This window comes from Filicampus tigris, chromosome 20, assembly GCF_054856515.1.
Source record: "Filicampus tigris isolate MCC_2025a chromosome 20, RoL_Ftig_1.0, whole genome shotgun sequence".
NCBI lineage: Eukaryota > Metazoa > Chordata > Actinopteri > Syngnathiformes > Syngnathidae > Filicampus > Filicampus tigris.
Genome location: NC_141236.1, coordinates 6,866,751 through 6,886,280, shown reverse-complemented (window position 1 = coordinate 6,886,280; position 19,530 = coordinate 6,866,751). Strand labels below are relative to the sequence as shown.

The following is a 19,530-nucleotide window of genomic DNA, read 5'->3' as shown; positions in this document are numbered from 1 at the left end:
TTGACATGGCTGCTGGTTGGACATCAAAACATCAACATGTGCTAGAAGCAATGCAGTCAAATAAAACGTTTCGCAAAGAAGAAAATAGTCTATTGAGATTACATTCAAGAAATTTAATTAAACAAATACTAAAATTTAGGGACCGTCCGTGTATTATATATCCAATTTTGAAACTCACATCTGAAAACAAAAAACAATTTTAACTGGTTAAAAAAAATAAAATGAGACCCATTTTGCATAAAAATACAAGCATGAAATTGGATTCTGTCCAATCGTGTGCTCGGACCATGGTGCAAAAAAAAAATAGTAGTATATCCCACAATCCCATGCGGGGGGGCGTGCTTGGCATTTGCAAATGCAACGAGTGAGTGAAAATATTTTGATAGTTTACGCGACAACACGTTTTAAGTTAATTTTAACCATTTGTAGCGATGGAGAAGTACACTTAGACTTTAGTTAGGCAGGTGAGTGTCTGGGAAATTGCGTGAGATTGGATATTTGGACCCTTAGAAACGTCAACGGGAAGACTGGATTACTGACCCGAGGTATGATATCGATCATGTCGATGATATGCATTTACAATACACAAGTCTGTGTACAATGGTCAAAGGGTAGTCATCTAAATTCAGGCAAATTAATTTAACATGTTCTCATCGAGCTACTACATTCAAGATGATCTCAGGGCAGAGCACTTTTCAACCACTTTTACAAGTAAGAGGCAAACGTTCTTCAAGTTGTTTGTCACTCCAAGCTATTGTTCTATGCAACACTGGCATGTAAAACAGGTGATTAAACAACGAACGTCCGCTAGCTTAATGCTACCATACATTAAAAGGCAGACATGCTAAACAAAATTAGCACCGATGTTACGGCAAAGTATAAACATTTAAACAGCACACAGGGAGCAGTTCAGGGTATTGTATACTTATCTTCTTCTGTGATAACTATTAACGAGGACACGGAAAGGACAACACATCAGCGTTTAAATGTGAAGCTATCTTCAAAATGCTAAACCACTGCGATGTGCGTGCCTTGTAACCATGGCAACAGCTAACAAGAAGTGGACAGTTTTTTCGTCGATCGCTTTTCTTTTGGATGGGCGTCAAAACCCTGGTTTGTCATGATTTTCAGAAGGCTAACGAAACCTTTTCGTCGCTAACAGAAGCAGATTCGGTCTGGCAGGAGTTTAAGACTTGTTTTGTCAATATCAAAAGGATCGCACCAATATTTGAGATTTTATGGACATTACCATTTTCTTCTCCATATAGGTGCGCACTCAAAGAGGAAAACGCTTAATGTTCAGACAATAGTGAAGCGATTTGTTTTGAAATTTTAAGAGATTTATGTGGGCACAGGTTGAGATGTACACATGCATTTTGGTGGCTTGGTTGCTGTTTATTCTCGTTAATCTTTTTCATGCGCACGCTGGCAAATTTGGTTTGGTGGTGGTGGTTTTGGAGCGGTGGTGTATATTCCCGATGACACTTAATACTTTGGGGGGGGGGGCTGGCTCGGAAAGTCTTCCCATTTTTCTCCCCAATAGTATTCATAGTTATTGTTAAATTTGATTTAATCATGTTTCGTTGTGTGTTGCAGGTGAAGGTGACAGACCCGTCGGACCAGTAGCGACCCATTCACTCCCCCCAACCGAGACAAGACGCTTCTCAGCCTCCCAGCAGAGTTGCCTTTATCGACAAAGCATCTTGAAATTAAAACACGAACTGTTTGTGACTGAAGCAGACAAGAAGACACGTGTGTTTTATTCAAGCACTTTCTTCACGATCACCAATAAAGCAACGTAACAATAAACTACACTGCCTCTTTGTCATGTTCGTCTTCAATTTCAAACCAAGTTGACTCTCTCCTGATGGATGACATCATGAAGTTAGTGGTAGTAAACACTGGCGGGTGGGTGTTATTTGTTAGGTTTGAGTGTCATCACACAGTCCACGTGGAATGTCAGTGGTGTAAGTAACCACTTCAGAGGGATACCATCTCCCCAATTACATTTCCTTTTTTCATGTAACTGAGGATAAGCGGCTCGGGTAATGGCTGGATAGATGGATGTTTGGAAGACCGCACTTGTTTTAAACTGTTGACTACAATCCGATAAATACACAAAAAAAATTCGGAATTTCTCCATCAAGGTGGCCGAGTGGTATAAGAAGTGGCTTGGTGTTCTGGAGACCCGGGTTCGATCCTTACTCTTTCCTCCAATCACAAATTAAATGGAGGACACAGCAAGAATCGAACTCGGGTCTCCTGAGGCCCAAACTTTGACACTAACCATTCGACCATGTCAGATCTTCTGACACAGCTCGGGTGGTTGTATGTATGCATTAATTTACACATTCGCTTTTCCAATTTGTCCGAATATGTGATATATACTACTAAGAGGGCATACGGCTGCAACTGTGTGGTAGTCAAGTGGTAGCCTCCGCAGCTTCATGTGTAGGCAAACCGAGTTCGAGCCCCGACCAGCATTTATGACAATGCTTCTATTACATCGCTCCCGCATTTTCAATGTAACACAACTTCTTTACCAGCGTCGATTACTTTGTTTTCTGCGTAAAATACGTTTTTATTTTTTTTTTCTGGAAGTGACGTCATCACCGGAAACCTATTTAAGTCGGGGAAAGCGAGACAGTCATTCTTTCTCAGGTCGCTGACAGCCTCCCGTCGTCCTCGTCCACCTTCTGCTCTGCACACATCTCCTGCAAAAGATTATGGAAAATTTATAAGGTGAGTGCTCAATCTTTGATAGCCTCTTAAAACTCACTGCTTTTGCTCACTTTGAATTTAGGAATCACTTTTGGCGTGCTCACGCCTTGCTAACATGGCAAGCTAAAGCGTTTGCCCGAGCGTTGGTAATTAACGCTTCCTACGACTTTAAATTGCACCAAAACGCGTTTTTGCAACGTATATACTTTAAATATTTATGGTTAAGTTGATGTTTATTCAACAATAATGCAGCTACTTTGTGTGACTAACGAAGCGTTTGCTCCTACCTTTTCCAGCATCTGGACACAAGTGCCGTTTTGCCGAAGGTAAGTAGACAACACTTCACGATTAAACTGAATAAATCAAGTATATTATCTATCGTTTCTGTTCACAGGCAGGATTCTCAAACAACGACCAGGCTGACAGCAAATTGGCACACAACAAATTGTGTTTTTTATATACAAGATGTCATTATTAAACAGACTAAATCAAGTATCTGTGTGTTGATTCTTATTTCTGTCTTCAGGCTGAGTTCTTAAACAGAATGGCCCACATGACCCTTAAAATGGCTGACGTCCTGTCTTTTTGGGACACTGCGTCATGAGACTTTTGCATGTCAACCAAAATGTCAGGCTGAGTATTTCAAAGTCGAATGCTTACGTTCCTTTCTTTCAGGCCACAGTGCTGTTGAAGAGGCGTCCAGCTCTGCTCTCCTCCCAGGTAAAATACACACTCTTTATAAATGTGCAAATGTTTGACTAATTATTTCAGCTTGAGCTGACCGAGGGGCCTCCTGCGATCTTCTCAATCAACAAAGGTGTGTCAAATCAAGGTCCAGTTAGTGAAAACCCAGCCACAGTTTGACTTGCGCCACAGGTGCTTCCACTCAAGCAGCTTCTGGGGAGCTCGTTTACCTGCCGATTGAGTGGAAGCACCTGCGGCTACAGCCAAACTGTGGCTCAATGTCAACTTTAATGTTTGCTGCAGTATCACTCCAGGAAGAAGCACCAGCCAGGATTCTGGATGTCACCGAAGGAGGCTCAGGAGACCTGATGGGACTTTCCAGCAGTGTCCCAGCCAAACTTCTGCTTTTTGTTTGTCCTCCCCCTCTTTTACTGCAGTAATCCCAGAGCTTCATTGAGAGCTGTGAAACAAGATGGCGGTGTATCAAGTGAGCATTTTTTTTTTCCTCTGCAGTTTTGCCAAAGTTGCAGGAAAGTCACTAATCAGGGCTCTCCAATCCTGTTCCTTGACGGCCGCTTTCTCCCTGTTGCGACACACCTGGTTCAAATGATGAGGCTCCTAAAGAGCTTGCTGATTTGAAGCGGGTGTGTTGCAGGTGGGCGCAATGCAAAACTGACAGGCCAGCGACTCACAAGGAACAGGATCTTCAATCCTGTTCCACAAGGTTGCGCTGAAGAACCTGACCAGCATGGATCAACTTGTGAAGTCGAGCTCCTCTTCAACAAGGTTTGGCCCTGTTGCAAAAGACAAACTTGATGAATCAAAGTACTTGACTGCTTTTTGTTATTCTAGGTGGCGCAATGATCAACTTGCTGACCGGTTCAAGAGGCTACAAAAGAACACTCTCCTGCTTCTTCTTGGACTTGGCATGCACTGCAGCTTCCAGTAAGAGTGCCGCCAGCGACTCTTCCGCCTGCTGGGCAAAGAAAATTCTCCGTAAATGTGGAAGGTCCTCAAAAATGCCTAAATTTTCAATATTACGACATGCAAATAAACGTACTAAAAAAAGCAGCTTGTCTGGTCCGTGGTTTGTCCATCTGGGAGAAGACTCTGCACCAGTCCAGAGTTTCAGGAGCTCAACCAGCTGCTGCAGTGGAAGGTTCCAGTCTACAGTGAATCAAAACATCCGAAAGTCAACTAAAAATGAAACACTGTACATTCATGGCATGTTGCTGATGCCATAATTGTTTGAGTTAACTTTTTGTCTTTAGGTCCACACGCTGGCCAACAGACGACTTCACCATGCAGAGACGAGGAGACGGTCTTTACATGTCAACCTGAACGGTGCACGTCATGAAGCTTGCCAGGATGTTCCAGGTGACTGCATCAAAGAGGAGCTCCTGCAGAAGCGTACAGTAAAACATCACAGCATGTCAGGTTGGTAATACAATTGTTTTCTCACATGTTCCTTGTCCTGCAGATGGCGCCACTGGAGTGCTACGAACTACAACCTAACTCAAAGTCAAAAGTTGAATCCTCTGCTGGTAAGAAATGGAACATTTCATTTCAGTAGCATGTTCCAGTTGTCTTGACAAAGTTGAATGATTTTGTTCTTGTGTGCAGCACGTTCGAGTACCTGCTCACAGCCGAGACCAGCAACACGTTTGCCTACCTTGCTCATCCACGAGGTGCTGAAGCCAAACTTGGAGACAGCCTGAGAAAAAAAATGGGAGACATTTACATTTGGACGGTAAGCTCTTGAATTTTTTTTTTTTTTCACTGCACAATCCTTGTGCCAACTTTTCTGACCCAATACTTTTGTTTTGTCCCCTTTCTAGGCAGCAAGGAACAAGAGCATCTTCCATCATAACGCACCTGTGAAGACTTGAGTCCTGATCGCTGGTAGGTTTCCAGCCCCAAACATCTTCTGCACCAGACGTTGACTTAACTTTTGACTCACAGATGTTTTTCTTGTCTTAGGTCCACACTTGCCAAAGTTCTTCTCGCTGGCCGACCACTTCGCAACCAGCAGACTCATCAGACTTGCAACTTTGTCTTCTCGCTGGCCGACCACTTCAGCACTTGGCAACGAGCAGACTGTCATCCGACTTGCAACTTTGTCATCTTCTTGCTGGCCGAGCACACTGTCATCCAACTTGTAACTTGTTTGTTTGCGATTGTCTACTCTGCAAAAGAAATAAAGCTTGATTACAAATAACACTTATGCTCTTAACTTCATTCTTACACACACAATACAAAAAACTTGCTTAAAGCAAAGTAACCAAAAAAAAAAAAAACCTAAAACATTTTTTCAAATTTTTTTTCCCGTTTTTTTTTCCAGTTTTTTTTTTCAAATTTTTTTTTTTCCAAATTTTTTTTCCCCAGTTTTTTTTTTTTTTCAAAAGTGGGTGCGGCAAGGCTGGAATGAGGCCTTCTGATTCGCTGATGGGTCTGGAAGTGGGTGGAGCAATGCGGATAAAAGGCAGTGATTGGTTGAAGAGTGGGTGGGACTATGCAAATTAGAAGCGCTGTGATTGGTGGAGCTGGAAGTGGGCGTGGTTATGCAAATTTGAAGCGCTGTGATTGGTCGGATTTGCAAAAGTGGGCGTGGCTATGCAAATTACTGCAATCTGATTGGCTATGCAAATTCGAGCCGCACCGTGATTGGTGGGTTCAAAATTGGGCGGAGTTAGGGGCGGTCCTAGCAGCAGATAGGTTTTGGGAAGGCACTTTTGAGTCTTCAGGTCAAAGTTGCACTTCAGTCACTACATGAGACACAAGTCTTTTACTATTCCCCTCAATCTCACACGACCCAAAGCTCGATGAATTTAAAAATTGCTCAAGTTTTGAGTCGTGAGGAGACAAACAGGAGTAGTAATGTGACACTTGTGTCCACAGTAGTCGAGACTGACGTGCAACTCTCACCTCAAGACTTCAAGCGGCCTTTGGAATAGTTTTCCACTGCAGCAACCGACACGCATGAAAGGCTTCAAATGAGGGCAGATTTACCAATAAAACACAAAGACTGCAATTCAACTTGAACTATTTATTGGACAGAGAAGCTAACATGACCATTTGAAAGCATTTCACCAGTCAATGTTTGTGTGAGCTAACTCAAGTTGCACACACAGACATCCACGATGAAAGCAGCTTAAGTGTTGCCTGCTTGACGCGCTCATGCGTGATGTCACTTACTTCAAATGACGTGCACACACTTTGGCGATGGCACCAAAGGGGGACGTGAGCGCACTGGGACAAAAACTAAGTGCACAGCACAACACCATCATCACACACTGCTGGACATGATTTTAAATGGCACTGATGTGAGCCAAATTAGTCAAAAATAGACTTTTTTTTTTTAACATGACATTATTTTTTAACTAACTTGGCCCACATCATTGTCATTCAAAAATATGCCCAGAAGTGTCTGAAGATGGTGTGGCAGTGCATGAAACAGAAGTTGAAGTTCAGTGCACTCACGTCCACCTTGTGGTGCGATGTGACATCACACATGAGCTCGTCAAGCACACGACACTGCTCAATACTCACAGCGGTCCAAATGCAGCTTGGCCTTCCCTTCCGCATGTCCCACAAGTCCATCGGCTGCACCGTTGAGCACGAAGCCTCCTCCGTCCATCTGGTCAGGCAGAAAATAAAGGCAGTAAGTAACACTCTTCTGTACATAAAAGTTTTAAATTGTCTATTTCAAGATTCAAGTCATCTTATGAGTAAAATAGGGTGGTATAGTTTGACTTAACATTTGCAAATGTGTGCCCACACACGTCATGCATCTGTGTGAGCAATCAGTTGGTGCAAGCATTTCTCTCCACACCTGACATCCAATGAGCTACTCATGCGCCTTTCAATCAACTGGTCAAGCAGGGCCTCAAAGTCCTCCAACTGAAAACGCTCCGCCCATGTGTTAAGAGTAGTTTAATATTGTTCAAACATTCACAAAAATTAAAGCTACTCCAACAGGCAGCAATCTGATCCCCTCGGTAACATTCCTTTACCTCCCCTTGTCATTTTACAACACTACATTAAGTATATTACTTTACATTTCCAAAATCTACAACTTTTATCAAAAGTAGAAAACTTGTCAAGTTTACAGATTCCACATTTTTGTTTGTTCTTTTTCCCTGTGGCCCAAATAATCATTTGCATTAGAATGTAAAATTATTAATTGGGGAAATAGCAGATTAAATTGTCCATTAATAAAATTTTTGACTCAAATTAGGGCTGTGAAAATTAAAGCGTTCATTCCGGAGATCAATTTGAATTTCATAAAGCGTGAAAAAAAAAAAAATGAACTCAGTTTTATTTCAATCCTGTGGCAGCTGACCTCTGCTCACAAAGCAGACAAACTAAAGAGGAGAGTCACTGGCACAAAGACAGACAAAGATGGACTTCTATGTAGTTTTATTTTAAATAGTTGCTCATTGGAGAAATCCAAAATATGTCTTTGGCGTATCGTTCAACAGTTGTATTCTTTACCATTCGACTTTATTTATATAGCGCATTTCATAACAGTGGCAGCTGTGACAAAGCACTTTACATTACAATAGCAATCATATAACAAGTGAACGCAATAAATTAAAACACAAATTCCTGTTTACAGTAGACACCAGAAAGCAGCAGAAAAGTGTCAGTCTCACTCGGATCAAAAGTCAAAGACTAGAAATGTGTCTTCAAACAGGTTTTAAAAATGGACAGAGAGGGGGCTTGCCTGACATTGAATGGAAGGTCATTCCAAAGCCAAGGAAGAAGAAAAAGAAAAGGCTCCATCCCCACATACTCAATGAATCATATTCAAGGACCAAAGAAAGGTTTTTGAACAGCCTCTGAATCGAAATATACTCTACTTTTTAATTCCAAGATTTAGCTAAAGTAAACATCAGTTACAAGCTTCATATAAAATTATAGTTGAAAAAATGTGATTACGATTTATGTTAAATTTTGCATTAATTACTTCAAATAAATTAATCGCTTGACAGAACTATTTTTTTTTTCCAGGATCAATTTAGATACGTCATGACATTCTTAATAATTCAAAGGTGTTTTTATTTTGAGTTTTTACATTTATTTACATTTCTATAATGGCTTATCTATTTAATGACTTTTATTCACTGCAATCACTATTTTCATTTTTGTAAAAATATTTGTATTTTATTTCAGTTTTTGATTTGTCATTAATTTTATTTAACCATAACTTGCTACTTGCTTTTTTTCACAGCCACGATTTAAACTAAAAGTATATGTATAAAATAACAACATTGGGTGTCATTAGACTGTGCCGGTGTCCCTAATGTTTTGACCCTCTCGAACCACCAGAGGCATAATGCTACAACATAAGTAAACGGAAGGAACAAGCAGCATGCAGTACCTTTGAAGAATATGTTGATGGTGAGATGTGCAGGTAGACGACCAGCAGCAGGTGAACCTGGGGAGAGATGTGACTCAAAATTAGTCACACAAATGCATTCGCGATGTTCACGTGTTTTTCAGATCCACAAATATATTGTTGAGTTTCACATGTTTTTTTTTTAATGTTGTGTGTGCATTTATCATGACTCTGCGTATGGATTGTCGAATGTGCGTTGTAGCTCAGCGGACAACCGCATTTCTTTTTGATACAAACGTCATGTTTTCTAATATATTCCCACACTGGAGGCTGACATTTCAATCGCGCAAACAGCAAAGGCGCTCCAACTGTGTCCGTCTGTCGCACTGTGCGCACAAGGCAAAATAAGCCCGTGTGACGCGCGTCATGGTAAATCGGTCCTCGCGGGATATTCGAGTCTGGGTGTTTACTTTGCCACGTTAACGGCCGTCCAACTTAACTAGCTGCGATCGCTGCATGGTTCAAACGGATGCTCACGGGAACGTCACATTAAACATCGACGACACTCGCCGAGACTCGAGATGCGTCCAAACACAGTCGAGCACTTCACACTCGTACAGAAATAAGTGCATCAATGCATTAAAATGTTAATAACTACAAAAATCAAAATGACATAGGCCTATGTCACACTTCGATCTTTCATTCTATTGGTTGGGATGTCAAACTTTAGTCTATGATATGTTAAACTACCCCGAAAGTTAAATATTTTCCTGTTCAATTGTTCTAAGATGTTAAAAAATGATGAACATGTATGAGGAAAATGCAACTTTATTTCATGCATCAGACCTCTAAAATAGGGAGCGGTAAGTGAATGGGAGATATGCTGAGCGGGGCGGGGCGGGATCGAAGTCACTTTCACCTGGTCTGGGACTAGGATTTTTTTTCCCCTGTGGGAGTCGGATGGTATACGCGAGTAAAAATCCACTCTGGTGTCAACATTCGCATGTGTTTTAAAGGCCATCCCTCTTCAGTCCGCTGGAAGGCAGTGTCTCTGTCTCCAACGTCATTTGTTCATTAGTTGGGTTTTTTTCTTGACAAAACGGGTAGTAAAAAAAAAAAAAAATTAAGAAAACGTGTTCTGTCAATATTCGTTCAAAAAAACGAAATGAAACAAATCATTTTCTAATTTTCGCTACAGAATTGAAAAATGGGGGAAAAATAAAACAGGCGATTTGGATGTTTCTTGTACAAGTAAGGCATTCTTCTGCTGTCAAATTGACGCCGCAGGGCAGCGGACAAAGAGAAGGCGAAGAAGAACGTCTTCATGTCAAGGCAAAACAAGCTTGGGCTAAACAAATTACGGTCGTATTTTGTTTCCCGAATTGTGTCAAATAAACACATAAAATATAAGCTTTCCGTTTTTCAATTTCGAAGTTTTAAACAAAAAAAAAACGGGGTATAGCGCATTCCCGTTGAATGGAAACATCAACACTGCCTATAGCGGAATGAGTAGGGATGACCTTTCCGCACACTTGTTTGTGTGCGCGTAAGAGAACATCTTGAAACGGCGTGCCTGCTGATCCACAAACGCACATTCGACATCTCACACGCAGAATTAAATACTTACACGATATGTCATGATTAAAAAAATAAAAATAAAAAATAAAGTGAAAATCACGAATATATTTGTGGTTCTGAAAAGCACATTTTGGTGCAACTAAATCTTTCAATTCATAAACATAAATATTTAGTTATTTAAGTGAAATACATTTGTGAAAATCACAAATATTTATGGATTTGAAAAACACGTGAAAATCACGGATGCGTTTGTGTGAATAATTTTGAGACAAATCTCTCCCCATATATCAAGCCATCATTCTTCCATTGTGGACATCAGCTCTGGGGTGGAAAACATACAAAACAACATTCAAGTCAAATGTTTTCCTTGATTGACTTTTGATTGACAGCGGAGTTCGACTTGTGGGCGTGCAAGCTGACAGCCACTTCTGTTGATATTGTTTTACGATAGCTAGCGAGCTTCCAGTGACGTAGCGAGTAACAATAAACAAACTAGAATGCCTCAGCGTCGTAATTATATTCCTAAATAGTGTAAAAATATACATTTGTATATAAATTGCAAATAGACAGTTTAAAAATGTTTAAATTACTCACTGAAAACACAGCTGCCAGTCACTGGAAAACCTGGTCATAGAGCCGGATGTGTACATTCTTCATCTTCTTCCTCTTTTTCTGCAGCTGCTTCTTCTTCGTCTTGTTTTTGGCGGGTTACGTCTGCTTAGTGCATATCGCCACCGAGTGGACAGGAGATCGCAAAGGCATTTGGCAAGCAATGCTATCCCATGACGTTATTTGTCTACCGTAGGTCAAAGAATGTGTACGACTGACTTTCGGTGACAACGTCCGGGAATCTAAAACAGATATACGATACAATTAAAGTTAAAATGTTCTCATTTTTCATATCTGCTTCCAAACATAATATCCAATGACCAAAAGAGACACGGATCTGTGCCCGTGCTATATTCTATTTTGATTGTATAAATGAAAATGGAAAATCAAACTGTTATTGGACCTTTCCTTACTTGATCCTGAAAACAAATGAGAAAATCTAACTATTTCAATTTTGGTGTTTCTATTTTAAAAATGAAAATCAAATCACCAGTCGAATTCCCATTTTTAATATCTGCTTCCAAACATCATAAAATATCTATATATATAAAATCATAAAATAGTCAAAAGTCAAGACACTCACTCTGCTCTCAAATGGTGTGGGCGTGGCCGCTGAATGTGCTGAAATCATGCGTCACTCAACAGACAGCTGTTAAATCTATTACTTGTACTACTACCTGGAAGAATGAATGCAACTTCATTGAACATCTTTCTAATGTCTACACATAACTGCATGTTTGCTCCAAGAAAATGAATCCCACCGGGTCATCCCGGGGCTTTTTTGCTCTGCGACAAACAAGACGCTCTAAACCGGTCACACCAGCAAGGAGCCCCATCAAATTTCAATAATCCAACCAAAACAGTCAATCGATATTGGAAAAATGATGGAACCACAGTAGATTTTTCCTATTGATTTAATTGAAAACACTTCCTGGCTGAAGTCATTTCCACATTCTATTAAGTAAGTGCGTATATGCATATGCTCGGGATGTTTGATACCACTTTGTTTTTCAGACTGATACCAATACAAGTATTAACTTTTGAGTTCTCACCGATACAGATATCAAGTGCCAATACTACTGATGAGTATGATACATTTCAATTAAGTATCTTGGCTGGTATCGGCATCCTTCACAAATACCCGATACCTTGAAATAAGGCAGGTATCAGCCGATACCGACACCTGGCATCGATACTTGCCCATCGCTTGCACTATATTTGCATTTGTGTGAGCCTGTGATGGCAATATGCTCCCACACCAGAACCTCACCCCAAAACATGTTGCGCACTCTCAAATTGGCTGAAGGAAAACACACCCAGGAAGCATTCATCACAGATTGCAGCAGTGCAAGAACAAAAAAAAAAGGAAGGAAAATGTGTATGAAGGTAGCAACCACATCTCCACACTGACTTCTGGGGTCCGCTGAGCCAGAAGGTAAGCACTTGTAGTTTGTAACCATTTAATTTTTTTTTTTGTTAATGACAATTATTCCACATTTGAGGGGGAGTGTCTAGTCTAGTTTGACAGAGCCCGATGATCATCTTTTTCTTGACATCGTTCTGGCTGTCAAGCTACGGTATATGAACTTTCTTCTTCCTTGTGTTTCCTCATTCACATTATGAAAAGGACTATGCCACTTGCCTTTTGGATTTCCTCCGCAAACTTTTCTTCAAAAACGTCATGTCAAGGCATGTCTCCGAGGGGTTGTGCAACCAAGCCTGAGAAGACAACCGTGAGAGTTTGCTTTCATTTGGACTGCGGTTGTCATTGTGGCTTCTTTCAGGGCTGGCAAGTGGGGGCTTTCAGGAAACTCAGCTGATGGTTAGGAAATACGTCAGCTATCTCATACCCAAGCATGAGGTGAAGTTTATTTTCGACTACAGTCAATTTACCGTTACTGCTCCAGTGGGCTGCTCAGACGACCCGCCAGAAATACGAGGCCACATAATCACTCCTTAGCACGTAGCATCTCCAACATTATAGTAGTTTGTGTTGGTGTGAGAATTTAGTTTAGAATCCAGCTTAAAGAATAAACATTCATTTGGAATGGATTTTGATTATAGCAACAGGTGACTACACACGATAGTTGTATCTTCCGCCATCTAGTGGAAGACCATTTCATTGTTTTGCCCGTCACCATATATCCCTTGCATAGCTAGCTGAGGAAAGAAAGATACATTATTGGTCGTAAAAACATAATAATTTTCCAAAGTAAATTACATAACCGGAAGTTCAAGGGACACGGGACAGGATGTATTATTTTACGCAAGTGTAAAAAGAAGTTAACCCCCGTAAAATGTGCAACGTATAAATCACATACTAATGATAATTACTGACAAGTATAGCAGCTTGCCTTTTATTCCCTAGTGGATGTATGAATAAGATTGACTTATCATAATTGTCATTTTTGTTGCATTTTAGTGGGCTTTCGGTAGCCCCGAGAGAATTTGTATTCTAACCCCAAAGTGGAAAGTCCACTCTTCTATCTTGCTGTTCACTTCGGCTGCATCATTTCAATTCACAGGAGGGGAAATGATTTTGTTCCGTTACAGAGGTGCGCTCAGATGAATAAGCAACCACGTCACTCGCGTATCATTACACTAAACATGAAAGTAGAGATGGTTTTCCATTGAAAATAAGCCCGAACTACAAAGCCATCGATAATGCAAAGTTTGGCATTTGCTTTGATTTGCAGATGTGCTCTGACTACCAGGAGAAAGTGAATTGAAAGTGATTGAAAGGGAGGCTGACAATGAGTCGAAATGGATAGTGAAAGTAATCCTGAGTTCATCGATCTGCGCGACCAAAGAAAGACTTGTAGGTCTCTCATCAAAATGATATCCTAGAAAACGACTTTTGTATTTCGAGGGGAATATGTCGTTTACGCGTCCAAGTGGAAAACAGTAGCAGGGTATCGCTATCGGCTTCGGGAGTCGATCTGGTTCTGACATGGAGAACAGTGAAGGTAACCTTTACATGCGCACTTGTTGAAGCTTTCAGCTCCAGATGACGACGAGTTTTAAGAGGCGTTCAGGATCCGGCGCGGAGCGGGAACAGCGACACATCATCAGGAGGAGCGGCGAGGCGGCTGAGTGACTGGAGACTCTCATTTGAAGATGGATTTGAGTTTGCTTCAAGTTCTGGAAAGGGAGAGGATCTTGGAAGTCCTTCGGAGAGACAAACTCTTGCGTATAGTGGAAGAAGACAGGATCAGGTGAATGATTTGAAACTACTTTCTGGTACTATTGTGCCACAGTTTTGCATGAGAGAAGATTTTCTCACTAAAATATAGTTTCAAAACACAATTTGAATGTTCTCCCGTTACGGCAAATAGAAAATGAGTGGATCGATATAATTGCCACCGCAGGAGGATGAAATTGCAGCTCCAGGAGCTTCGAAGGAGAGGGGTAAAGAGTTACTCCAAGGAGTACGGCGAGCGGATGTGCGCGCGCTGCCAAAGGCCGCTTGGAAAGTTCTTCAACACGGGCGCCATCTGCCGCGGGTGCAGTCACCGAATCTGCGGGGATTGCCGCATGCATGTGAGAGGCGTGGCGTGGAAGTGCACCGTCTGCTACGCTTACAGGTAGACGGCCTGAGGCATGAGGCACTGGCTCCGTCCGATTCATCTGATGACAGTGACATTTCACTTCAGCTAGCAGTGGCTTCATTTGAATGATTTAGTCCTTTAATAAAATCTTAACCACAATGCATGAAGCTACGGGTTGCTTCGCTAACCACTGTAAACCACCAACAGGTCATCAAATAGAAGCTGTTTCATTCCATTTGCACGAAAAAAAAAACAAAAACGGAAGCTTTGCATATATTCCAAAAATACTTCAAATAATAACTATTTCAACACACTGATGCAACGACACTCTTAAAGGGGAAGTCAATCCAAACATATTTTTCTTCAAGTATATGTTCCCAGCAGGCCCACTAGTTGAAACACGGCATTCTGATTAATATTGCGTTTGTGGTTAAGTGACAAAATCCACCCGTTTTTAGCCTTCTCAGGAGGCAGCCATTTTGTCATTTTTGTCGACTGAAAATTACATCACAGCTACTCAGGGCTCAGGTAACGACCAATCACGGCTCAGTTTCAGAAAACGGGTGACTGCCCTGAGCAGTTGTGATGTCATTTTCAGTCGACAAAAGTGACAAAATGGCCGCCCCCAGAGATGGCTAAAACAAGTGGATTACCTCTTATTCCAAAAACGCAATATTTATCAGAATGCCTTGTTTCAACTGCTTGTTTTGCTTGGTTGTTCTCCCTTCCCAGAGAAGTCAAGATTCGATCTGGAGACTGGTTTTTGGAGGAAATGACAAATAAATTTCCTGCTATAAGAGGTTTGTTTATGCTAATAAATCAAGCACGGAATTTACAATGGAATGGATGCATTATGTTTTCAACTGATTGCCCTTGCTTGCTTCGCAGCCCAATATGAGACAGTTGGGGAGAAACTGTTAAAGACCCACAATGTGATGAGGTATTTAACTCACTCTCTGTGTGGGCATCCATTTGCATTGTTTTGAACACTTTTATACGTCTTTCTATTCTTTTGCGCAGTTACATAGCAATTGTGCCACCAACTCCGTCAGCCGACACGGGATTCGACTTTGTGAGCAGATCAGGGGTAACGCACATGCTTAACTCATTCAGTTCAAATGCAAATTATACGTACGTGTGTTCATAACTTTGTGCGTATGTCATCAGAATTCCATCATTTCTGGCGTTCTCACCAAATCTGTGGAGGATCTTCTGTTTTCATTCACCAATAATGTTCAAAGTAAGTCATGAGTTAAAATCTGCAGAATTCAACATCTGAAGTGACCACATCGGTATAGTCAACATTTTTTTTTTTCTTTCTTTTTTAAAAATGTGACACTTCCTCATGATACTAATCAGCTAACCGCTACTAACAGCTAAGGAAATTTGTCACCGCATTGAGGCCAAACTTGCATCAGGTGTGACAGCAATAGTGTTGCGCAAAATCCTGTGACAGCAAAAAAAAAAAATGCTCTTGTTTTTAGGGATTTCTTCATCTCAAAACAATGTCGCGGTAAACCTGATGAACGTCGACCGCGGCGGACATTTGTACTACAGCATCCAGAAGAGCCTCTCTGACACAGACATCAGCAAATCTGTCAAAGTAAGTCAGTAAGTGTGTCAAATGAATTTAACGTTGACACAATGTAAAAAGTTCAATCATGAGGAAGCTGTTCTGGCTGCTATTACAGAATAGACTATGGTTAGCCTACTTTTATGATTTACTCTTGCCCACTAACCTTTAAAAATGTTCCGATCAGCTCTACCAAGGCCCAAGTCTTCCCAACCTGTTCAAGAGAAGCAAAGACAGTGACCAGGAAGGCTGCTCCAGTGGAGCAGAAGAAGAAAGCTCCAATAGTTCGGAAAATTGTAATGGAAAGCGAGTGGGTACAAGCTAACACATGAGGCTAGCTTAGCATTTCATCACCACTTGTGTCATTTTGATAATAAGTGGATTTGTAAATATAATTTGTGCTTTAAAGTGGAAGTCAACCCAAACATATTTTTTTCAAGAATATGTTCTATGCCAGCCCACTAGTTGAAACAAGGCATTCTTATAAATATTGCGTTTGTGGAATAGCACTTAATCCACCTGTTTTTAGCCATCTATGGGGGCGGCTATTTTGTCACTTCTGTCGACTGAAAATGACATCACAACTACTCAGGGCTCAGGTAACGACCAATCACGGCTGACCTGTTTCTGAAACTTGAGTCGTGACTGGTCGTTACCTGAGCCTGAGTAGTTGTGATGTCATTTTCAGTCGACAGAAATTACAAAATGGTGGATTTTGCTGCTTTGCTCATCTTCCACAAACACAATATTAATCAGAATGCTGTGTTTCAACTAGTGGGCTTGCATAAAACTTATTCTTGAAAAAAAATGTTTGGGTTGATTGCTCCTTTATTCTAAAATGGAAGTTTTTTTTTCACCCCTCAGGGCAGCCACAGCAGCATCAGCACCGAGTGCAGCCTGCTTGAGGGCGTCAGTGCCGGCGGCGACATGGAGCTGGCGCTGGCCTACCACACCAACACGTCCTGTCTGGAGATCACAGTCGGAGCGTGTCGGAACCTCCCCCACGAAGACATCGGGAAGAAGAACTGTAACCCGTAAGGATCGATCAGGATACTTCTGCTGTCTATTTTGGTGCTTGAGTCCAAACGGATCAAATATTGCACGATGTCCACACGCAGGTACGTCAAACTCTACATAATGCCACCCAAGAGCGACAAACGCAAGACGGCAGTCAAGAGACACACCATCCATCCCGTTTATAATGAACTTTTTCAAGTAAGGCATTAAGGCTGCAAGATTTTGTCCCTCCTAATCTATTTTATTTTTGTAACATTATCACTTAGGTTTTAGGTCCTTTTTTTTTTAATGTCATTAAAGTGGCTTTTTCTTCTCATAATATTGTCATTTTTTTGTGGTAACATCAAAACTTCATTCCTATCACTTTTTTTTTAAGACTACAAGTCTATAAACAGGCTGCTTTGTAATTATACCTTTAGTTGGCTGGACTAACCTCATGTGGCTTTGAACAGTATCACATAGAGCGCCACCTGCTGACTGGAAAAAGACTGGAGGCCTCCGTGTGGCATTCAGGATCCATGTACAGGAAAGTTTTTCTGGGCGAGGTCCTCCTCCCGCTGGATGGTTTTCAACTGGAAGACAAAGACTTCCAGCGCTTCAACTGGTACCCGCTGTGTCCGCGGGTAAAAGCACACATAACATTTAGTAAATAAAATTCATGCATTACTATAGTCACAGAAATGGGAAGATGTTAATATAAAAAAAAAAATGGGACACCTTCTTCAGTCCATGATGACTTGCATTTCTCCCCAATTTAGTAAATCCAGAGGGAGACGATGTGGAGCTCAATGGAGGAGACCTGCTGTCCAGATTTCAGTCCGGTTTCATCAGTCAGTGAATAACTGCTCCGCCATGACTTGTTTTTTTATTCATATTTGCATTTGCATCCATCCATCCAATCATTCAAATGTAAATGATTAACTATTGTTTGAGAAAAATGATCAATTATGAATCTATGATGTTGTTTGTCCATTTGCCCTGCGATGGGCTGGCGAGTGAGGTTAAGTGCTTCGGAAAATTGAAAAAAAACAAAAAACTAATGTGTGAACTTATTGAAATAAAAAAAGTTAAAATAATTAACTCATTCACTGCCAGACATTCTCAGACCCTCTTTCACTCTAACGTTTGAAAAAAAAAAAATTCCTGGGACTGAATGGCTGGACTGAAAAGACAAGTAAATTCGTCAATGGCAGTGAATGAGTTAATATCTTATAAATCAACAACAAACTAGGGAAGAGGGGAAACGTAGACAAAATGATAATGTTTGATAAAGTAGTACATGGTAATTTCGATGGATGAAAAAATAGTGTGTGACATATTGGTGCAACCACGTGCTTCAAAGTGCAAATCCACTCCACTGTGCTCATGGGCGTATCTTCTTTTGTGCATACCAGTGGGCGCTGGCCTGCTGGGTGTGTTTTGTATGTTCTGTTCTTCTGTGCGTCTTGTGTGTGTTTATGAATGTACTAGGAGTGTGAATGTTAAATAGGAAACAGGGTGTGTTAATACACCTGTTTGTGTGTGTGCGTTTAGGTGTGTGACTGATTGTGGAAGACGTTGGCGTGGATACACGTGGCCACCAAACATCGCTTCCACATTTGCTTTTTTCCTGTTTTAGTTCATCACAATTTTTTTTTTTAAACTTCTCAATCTTTTCATCCAAAAATGTTGTCATGGATTTGTTAGTGATTAACCATGTGTACAGATTCTGGTGCAAATGATCTAACTTAACTCTTTTTTTTTTTTGCATTCATATTAATACACATGTAATTTATTCTGGAAGTTCATTCACATTTTAGTTAGATGTTGCATTTTTTTTGTTATATTTTTGTGTTATATCACACTTTTTGATTTTACTTTGGCATCTGGTTCCATGAGCTTACATTTGAACAACAAACGGTCCTACAGTCTGTATGTCGACTCTCTACAGTTACTGCCATTCACTGTATATTAAACTCATTCACTGCCAGACATTTTCCGACCCACTTTTACTCTAACGTTTGAAGAAATTTGAAGAATAAAAAAAATTCTGGGATTGTGAAAAGACAAACAAATACGTCAATGGCAGTGAATGAGTTAAAAAGGTAAGAGCATTGTAGTGACTTCTGAAAACGCTTTTTCACTGATTGTCAGTGATTGTGCAGGTGTACAACTCCTGCCACACAAAGAGGCCTCCTTTCTCTCCGAGCGTGTGAAAGACATTCAATCTCTGGTTTCTACAAAGAGCACAAAACATATTCTTGCAGGAGTGGTGATGTCATGCAATCGCTATAGAAATGCGCTATAGAAATGCGCTATAGAAATAAAATTGTATTGTGTTGTAAAGTACAAGTTGTGATTCATCTTTGTTTCAAGGTATGCTTCAGAAATTTAGTCCTGATTTGGATTTCCGTTGATTGCTATTTTGTTTATTGTTAATTACCATTAAAGTTTCATCATCAAAAAAACCCACTAGTCGT

The 19,530-nt window shown here is 40.8% G+C and overlaps 2 protein-coding genes and 2 long non-coding RNA genes across 7 annotated transcripts; 3 read left to right on the top strand and 1 right to left on the bottom strand.

Annotated features, from left to right (window-relative positions):
* The first annotated feature begins 343 nt into the window (after positions 1 to 343).
* On the top strand, positions 344 to 1,809 carry LOC147128072 (uncharacterized). Its single transcript, XR_015083802.1, has 2 exons — positions 344 to 545; positions 1,597 to 1,809. It is a non-coding gene; the product is annotated as an uncharacterized LOC147128072 (long non-coding RNA).
* Positions 1,725 to 11,401, bottom strand: LOC147128070 (uncharacterized). 3 transcript variants are annotated; one of them, XR_015083800.1, is made up of 10 exons: positions 10,919 to 11,398; positions 8,789 to 8,845; positions 6,955 to 7,042; positions 5,281 to 5,591; positions 5,078 to 5,119; positions 4,664 to 4,805; positions 4,466 to 4,572; positions 4,283 to 4,381; positions 4,150 to 4,199; positions 1,725 to 3,865 (listed from the first exon to the last, which is right to left on the bottom strand). XR_015083800.1 is itself a non-coding variant. In XM_086018495.1 (10 exons), exons 3-6 carry the CDS (start codon positions 7,040 to 7,042, stop codon positions 4,792 to 4,794), a joined length of 450 nt encoding a protein of 149 aa, XP_085874621.1. In that variant the 5' UTR covers positions 8,789 to 8,845; positions 10,919 to 11,400; the 3' UTR covers positions 1,725 to 3,865; positions 4,150 to 4,199; positions 4,283 to 4,381; positions 4,466 to 4,572; positions 4,664 to 4,791. The 3 variants fall into 3 exon arrangements, 2 of the variants coding, with proteins under 2 accessions (XP_085874621.1, XP_085874622.1); XM_086018495.1 differs by having other exon boundaries at positions 5,281 to 5,586; positions 10,919 to 11,400; XM_086018496.1 differs by lacking the exons at positions 1,725 to 3,865; positions 4,150 to 4,199; positions 4,283 to 4,381 and having other exon boundaries at positions 4,560 to 4,574; positions 4,665 to 4,805; positions 5,281 to 5,586; positions 10,919 to 11,401.
* On the top strand, positions 4,601 to 5,625 carry LOC147128071 (uncharacterized). The gene is made up of 5 exons (XR_015083801.1): positions 4,601 to 4,782; positions 4,886 to 4,949; positions 5,029 to 5,155; positions 5,244 to 5,307; positions 5,386 to 5,625. It is a non-coding gene; the product is annotated as an uncharacterized LOC147128071 (long non-coding RNA).
* Positions 6,987 to 19,522, top strand: sytl3 (synaptotagmin-like 3). 2 transcript variants are annotated; one of them, XM_086018492.1, is made up of 13 exons: positions 6,987 to 7,066; positions 13,928 to 14,148; positions 14,302 to 14,517; positions 15,214 to 15,281; positions 15,370 to 15,421; positions 15,502 to 15,568; positions 15,649 to 15,721; positions 15,966 to 16,084; positions 16,242 to 16,364; positions 16,919 to 17,088; positions 17,173 to 17,269; positions 17,524 to 17,694; positions 17,830 to 19,522. In XM_086018492.1, the coding sequence occupies exons 2-13, from the start codon at positions 14,051 to 14,053 to the stop codon at positions 17,830 to 17,832; spliced, it is 1,257 nt and encodes a 418-aa protein (XP_085874618.1). In that variant the 5' UTR covers positions 6,987 to 7,066; positions 13,928 to 14,050; the 3' UTR covers positions 17,833 to 19,522. The 2 variants fall into 2 exon arrangements, with proteins under 2 accessions (XP_085874618.1, XP_085874619.1); XM_086018493.1 differs by lacking the exon at positions 6,987 to 7,066 and adding an exon at positions 12,266 to 12,368.
* The last annotated feature ends 8 nt before the right edge of the window (positions 19,523 to 19,530 follow it).

What these genes read in the sequence shown, in the direction of transcription:
- sytl3 (XM_086018492.1), top strand. Translation starts at nt 14,051, where the DNA reads ATGGATTTGAGTTTGCTTCAAGTTCTGGAAAGGGAGAGGATCTTGGAA. An exon ending in TAAATTTCCTGCTATAAGAG is followed by an intron (nt 15,282 to 15,369) that starts GTTTGTTTATGC and finishes CTTGCTTCGCAG; the next exon opens with CCCAATATGAGACAGTTGGG. An exon ending in GGGAAGAAGAACTGTAACCC is followed by an intron (nt 17,089 to 17,172) that starts GTAAGGATCGAT and finishes GTCCACACGCAG; the next exon opens with GTACGTCAAACTCTACATAA.
- LOC147128070 (XM_086018496.1), bottom strand. Translation starts at nt 7,042, where the DNA reads ATGGACGGAGGAGGCTTCGTGCTCAACGGTGCAGCCGATGGACTTGTG. An exon ending in CAAGCTGCATTTGGACCGCT is followed by an intron (nt 5,587 to 6,954) that starts GTGAGTATTGAG and finishes TTTGCAGAGTAG; the next exon opens with ACAATCGCAAACAAACAAGT. An exon ending in CAGGACTCAAGTCTTCACAG is followed by an intron (nt 5,120 to 5,280) that starts GTGCGTTATGAT and finishes TTTTTTTCTCAG; the next exon opens with GCTGTCTCCAAGTTTGGCTT.